Genomic DNA, 6,489 nt, shown 5'->3' with positions numbered 1-6,489 from the left:
AAGGTACCGCGCCTGGGAAGTGGACGGGATTGGCGCCGGGCAGGGAGCCGAGTCCCCGCAGCGGGACATCTGGGCGGCGCGGGGACAGCCCGCCCGCAGCCGGGCCGGGCGGTGCGGGGCGGTGCGGCCGGGCCGGGCGGTGCGGGCCGGGGCGGTGCGGCCGGGGCGGTGCGGGGCGGTGCGGCCGGGCCTCACTGCCGCCTCCCCTCCGCGCAGGCCGGGGCTGCTATAGCGACGCGGAGGACGCCGGCGGAGCCCGAGGGACAGCGCCCGAGCATGGTGAGCGGCGGGCGGGCGGTGGGTGGGGGCGGCTGCCGGCTCGGGCTGAAGCGTGTCTCTCTCCCGCAGCCCTTCACCAAACGTGCCTACTACCCGCTGGCGGAGGGGGGAGCCGGGCCCGACGCGGGGCCCGCTTCGTTCCCCGCCTTCCAGTTCCGCGGGCGCCACGAGGCCCCGGACTGGCGGCGGCTGAGCGCCGTGGACGTGGAGCGTGTGTGGCGGGAGGGGGACGTGGCGGCCTTGCAGGAGCACCTGGAGCACGTCACCTTCTGCAGCGCCGAGGGGGAGCGCTGCCCCCACTGCCAGGGCCCCGCCGACCCGCTGCTGCTCAGGCTGCTGCGCCTGGCCCAGCTCTGCACCGAGTACCTGCTGCACTCCCAGGAGTACCTCGGCGCCCAGCTCGGCGCCCTGGAGGAGGCGCTGCGGGCGGCCCAGGCCCAGCGCGACCAGCTGGGCAAGGAGGTGGCCCAGCGCGCACAGGAGATCAAGGCGCTGAAGGAGGAGTGCCATCGGAGGAAGAAGATGATCAGCTCCCAGCAGCAGATGATGCTGGAAGCCCGAGCCACCTACCACCAGGTAAAGGGAGAGATTCTGGCAGCCTGGACGCCCACCCCTTGCGAGGCATGGGCGGCGGAGCAGCTGGGGTGCAGTCACTCGCAGGGTGCAGGGCTGGAGCTGCAAGGACCAGTGGCCTAGCAGAAAGGGAGTGCATTGATTGCAGGTGCTTTGCTTCTCGTCTGTGTTTCACAGACGTTTGGGAGAATGCTGTGTCCTCTTGAACAAATCCTCTTTTCACTAACAAGTGCTCTATGTGCTTGGATTTGCTTTGATACATTTGAAGAGTCAGATATACACACCTACGAAACCTCTGACAAACATGTTACTGTTTTTTGTTGCTGCCCTTCCTTGGGTATCAACTACATAGTCAAAAAACGTGCAGGGCAAGTACATGAGAACTGATGCTAAGAAGTAACTTACCTATTGTGAGGTGTCACTTTCCTGCAGTCATGTTCTCCAGGCACAGAATTTCTACCACCAATATAAGTTCAACCATGAAATACTACTCTTAAATGGTATTGGTACCTACAAGTCATACATTTAAGACTCATTGGTCAATACTTTCACCTCAGGAACATTAATTTAATTTTAAATAACAATTTTTTATCTTATATTCTTATGCACAGTGTAGGCATAATATGCACATTGTGTATAACACTGTGAAAGGTAGTTGGAAGAATAATGTTACATAATTCAAAACCTAAATATTCCCTGTGCTAGTTTTGTGTCCTGCAGTAAGAGCTTTCCTTCACTACCAGCAAGTCAAACTGACATGATATTTGTGCTTGAATGGATAACATTATTTCACAGCCAATTTCATTCCATAAATCATGTGCAATCTGTTACACTGTGAGCTCCTCTTGGTTGGATACTGGATCTCTTTATTTTGGTTTTATGTTAGCACTTTTTTTGCATTTGTCCAACAAAATTTGTCTTAATAATTCATGGCTTTAGGGTTGTCTGACATACATGTTTAATGGGATACCTGACTATCAGTGGCAGTATTTTAAATATTAGATGAAATCTGGGAATTTGATTGTGCTGATGAGATTTCAAATCTGTTAAGTCAGTCTCTTACAGTTGTCTCACACTGGTAAGGGAAAAGGACTTAGTTGAGTAATAGTGGTTTATTAAAATACATTCATTTGGAAAAAGTATGAGAAAGGTAATGAGCAACCCTGCCTAAACTGATGAGGGGCTTTGATTCACAGTTTTACCAGTATGTTGCAAAATCTGTAGTTCGTAGAATCATAGAATGGTTTGTGTTGGAAGGGACCTTAAAGATCATTTAGTTCCAGCCCACCTGCCATGGGCAGGGACACCTCCCACTAGACCAGGTTGCTCAAAGCCTCATCCACTGTGGCCTTGAACACTTCCAGCGAGAGGGCAGCTACAAATTCCCTGGGCAACCTTGTGAAAGTGTCTCACCACCCTCATAGTGAAGAATTTCTTCCTAATGTCTAACCTAGATCTCCACTTTCCAGTTTTAAACCATTCCGCCTCATCCTATCACTACATGTCCTTGCAAAAAGCCCCTCTCCAGCTTTCCTGTAGCCCGTTCAGGCACTGGAAGGCTGCTGTAAGGTCTCCCCAGAGCCTTCTCTTCTCCAGGCTGAACAATCCCAACTCTTTCAGCCCCAGATGCAGCTTCTGTCCTTGTACTTACCCCTTTGTTTTTAATATTCTGGACATTAGTGAAGTGTACTTTGAACGTGAACCAAAGAAGTATCTTAAAATGAGTTAGATCCAGATTTTACTTTTAAATTATTACTTAAAAATAATACATAAATTCTACGAGAAGTAATTTTAACAGCTTTATGCTTCTGAAGGATGCTAGATAGCATGTTGATGTATGTACCTTTTCTTACAAAATTGTGTATTGTTGCCTTACTTTGGTTGAAATGCCTGAGTTTTTTACTTATCTATAGTTCTTGCATTGTCATCTTACGACTCACTTATGTATACTCTAACTCATTTTGTTGGGGTTTTTTTGTTTGTTTCCTGACTGTAGTGCTCTCCTTTGCTGTGATACAAGAGCTCCAGAATAGAATCAAATCATCCTGGTTGGAAGGGACCTTGAAGATCAAGTCCAACCATAACCTAAATCCCCCTGCCATAACCTGATTTACCCATTCAGTGCTTACATCATGTCACTAAGCACTATATCTACATTTCTTTTAAATACTTCCGAGGATGGTGACTCCACCACCTCCCTGGGCAGCCTGTCCCACTGTCCAACCTGACCTACTAGTTGGCTGGAGTCAGTGTGTATTTTGCTGAAGAGTGTTGTCTTACTTTTTTCTTACACTTCTGTACTTACCTATTATATTAATCTGTTCTCTGTGGTTTGTGTATGAATTTGAACTTGTTGGTCAGACACTTTTTGTTCAGAGTTTGTATAGAGCCTTGCACAGGGAGATTCTTGCCCATGACCATCACTGCAAGACATTAAATAACACAAATGCATTAAATAACTTTACAGAAATGTGTTACTGGTGGGAATTTTAGTAATTATTCTTGTGAGATGGAATTTATTAAAGTTACCTTCTTTTGACATTTGAACAAAATGTAGTAACTCATTAAAAACCTTAACCACTATGCTTACCAAACAGATGTTACTAATAATAACTGAAATGTTTTTATCTGTTTTTTGTAGTGTCAGTTTTGTGAAAAGGCTTTTATGACCTATTTCTTTTTACAAGGCCACATGCAGAGGCGTCATCCAGAAGAGTCTCAGATTGGTATGTGCTTTAATGTTATAAAAAAATTAAGATAAATAGCTTGGAAAAGTGTAAATATAGTGAGAATGGGCAGTCCATGATTTTGTGTAGCTGGGAAGAATTATTTTCATCTTCCATTTTTAGGTGGCAGATACCAATTCGTGTTAATGCAAGCAACACTGACTGACAAAATGTATTGGGTGACATATGTATAGTTTCTAGAAAATAATTACCAAAAAATTGTATGTCATATTTACAGTACCTTTTCAAACTAGCATTCCTGCTGAATAGCATAGTCAGTAGCAGAGGGCAGAGTACAGTTTCTCATTGGATGTGTGTTATGAAGGTGTGGGTAAAATGAACAAGTTTTACTCCAAGGAAAGTACATTTTGTGAATATATATGAATTACCAATACAGAAATTAATCCAGCTCACTTGAAATCAGTTTGACTAGGATCAGGCTCTCCCGAACTAAACTGATTGTAAAATATAGTGAGGAAAATAAGCTGTCAATAATAATATAACTTTATAAACTGTCAATAATAATAGAACTCCATGTATCTATGATGATCTCAGTTGCTATAACATTTACTTCTGTACTTTTGTCTCTCTCCATTGAAAAATGTTTAGTTTGAAGCATACTGCTCTCAAAGTTCATCTTTAAATTCTCTCCTTCCAGTTAAGACTGCATTCTTATGATTTATTGATAAGGACTAGCAAGTATTGATAAATGGTAGCTATTAGAAATGAGTTAGGAAAAAAAAGCATGTGGGAAAAAACTAGCAGGGTCTGAGCTGTAGCTTGTCGGGCAAATAAAACAGCAAAAGCAGTGAGAGTCTTGAGTAAGCAGCTACAGAAGCCTTAATATATTAGAGGAAGAAAGAAGCTCTTGAGCCCTTTACGCTTGATAAAAATGATACTGGAAGATGTTGCAGAACAGAACCAGTTAAACTAATTATCATAGAAATAATTTGTTTGCCATGGCTGTGTGAGAGAAATACTCTGTGCAGTTATTTCTGAAATGTCTTGTATTGTGCTCAGATTCCCAGATGATGGGCTAGTAAATCCCTGGTAAATCAAGAAAATTTTTCAAGGTGAAGGCGTGGTATAATTTTTGCATATTTTAACATGTTTTTGTACCATGACATTCCTTCTGACTCACTCCAGATAAATAAGGAGTTTTATTCCAAATGGACTGTTTACAGAAGTTATTTAGAATAAATTAAACCTAACAGAATTGAATAATTGAGGTTCATTTTGCCCTTCATACACCCTTTTTTGAGTCTGTTTTGCTTAGATTCCTTTGAAATGAGGTAATAAGATACTTTTTATTGTAAATATTTCATAAATTATTTCACATACTTGCTTCACATATTGGTATTTTTCAGTCTTTGAGGATCATATTAGCAGTCCAGAGAACATAGATGTTTAAAAGCATCTTTGGAGAATCACAGTAGTGTGAAGGGAAATGGTCTATGAGAGCCACACTTCGTGAAGATGTTACTGAAACGCTATGGAAACGTATTTGCATGAAGTATCACATTTCCAGAAACTACAGCAGATGTTTTTTAAATCTGTGTTTCTTTCAAACAGAACAGAAGAGGAAGGCAAAGACAGACATATTGCAGGATGAAGTTGATAAACTGAAGGAGCAGTTGCAGCTCACCAAGTCTCAGTTAGAGGCTGAACAACAGGCTAATATGGTCAGGTTTTCTAAGGTAATATGTGCTAAGTAATAGGGACCTCTCAAAAGAGTTAGTATGTTTGACTGTGTTCACTCATTTTGTAACTGGAATAGAACAAAAATACATGTACAGCTTGTCTGCCTGACAACAGTGGTGCTTGGGCATTAGAACATATCTCTCCCCCCCTCAATTTTTAACATCTGCTTTTTCCTTACTTTTGTTCTAGGCATGCTTTAAATGAATACTTAAGACTTCTGTTAGCACTTTCGAGTTCATAAGATGGGGGCCTGTTACTGAAACAGATAAAATTGCCTTGCTGTAGTTAAATATAAGCTGTTTCTAATATTATGAGATCTTTAATGACTAAATGTTTCTTACGTATGACTGTGATTTTATATGTAACTTCATAAACAGAGTAAGATCTATTCTTCGTTGTGAAGAACAAAGAGGCGTAAAGGAGACATTCAGAAGAAACAAAGCAATCTAGACCTTGCATGTTGATCTTTAAATGTTTAGAATTTGTTTGACTGGAAAGCCAAAGCAGAAAGTAATCTTAGCTACTGCTGTCTGAATAAAAAAAAAACCAAGACTTAGAATTATATAAAAGCACTATCTGTTTGTGATCACATGCAAGACTTTATTTAGGGTGATACTGAGTCTTGTGGTAGTGCTTACTAGTTCATAAAGAGAAAAAAAGTCTCTGAATTACATAATGGGGTTCAACAAGGGCAAATGTAAGGTCCTGCACCTGGGGAGGAAGAACCCCATGCTCCAGTATAGGTTAGGGGTGGACCTGCTGGAAAGTGGTTCTGAGAAGAAGGATCTGGGAGCCCTGGCAGATAAATTGTGAATTGTCCAAGAAGGCAAATGGACTCCTGAGTTGCATAAAGAAGAGTGTGGCTAGGAGGTCGAGAGAGGTCATTCTTCCCCTCTGCTCTGCCCTGGTGAGGCCACATCTGGAATACTGTACCCAGTTCTGGGCTTCCTAGTTCAAGAGAGATGGGGAACTAGTGGAGAGAGCCTAGTGGAGGGCAACAAAGGTGACTGGGGGATTGGATTCCGTCTTATGAGGAAAGGCTGAGAGAGCTGGGACTCTTTAGGGTAGAGAAGAGAAGGCTGAAGGGAGACCTTATGAATCTACAGTATCTATGTAATCTAAATTCTAATAAATTCTAATAAATATATAATCTAAATAATCTGAAGTATCTAAAGGGTGGGTGCAAGGAGGATGGAGCCAGACTCTTTTC

General features: G+C 42.9%; 1 protein-coding gene across 4 annotated transcripts in view; it reads left to right on the top strand.

The window, feature by feature from the left end:
* Nucleotides 1-220: 220 nt before the first annotated feature.
* DZIP1 (DAZ interacting zinc finger protein 1) overlaps nt 221-6,489 on the top strand; it is a 31,797-nt gene continuing 25,528 nt past the window's right edge. For 3 of the 4 annotated variants that reach the window (XM_051608353.1, XM_051608352.1, XM_051608350.1), the window contains exons 1-4: nt 221-279; nt 349-855; nt 3,494-3,578; nt 5,151-5,275. In XM_051608353.1, the coding sequence (XP_051464313.1) occupies nt 277-279; nt 349-855; nt 3,494-3,578; nt 5,151-5,275 (720 nt within the window). In that variant the 5' untranslated portion in view covers nt 221-276. The remainder of the gene's footprint in view (nt 280-348; nt 856-3,493; nt 3,579-5,150; nt 5,276-6,489) is intronic. The other variant, XM_051608351.1, reaches the window with a different exon arrangement.

This window comes from Apus apus, chromosome 1 (assembly GCF_020740795.1).
Source record: "Apus apus isolate bApuApu2 chromosome 1, bApuApu2.pri.cur, whole genome shotgun sequence".
Taxonomy (NCBI): domain Eukaryota; kingdom Metazoa; phylum Chordata; class Aves; order Apodiformes; family Apodidae; genus Apus; species Apus apus.
This window is presented reverse-complemented; position numbering and strand designations above follow the sequence as displayed.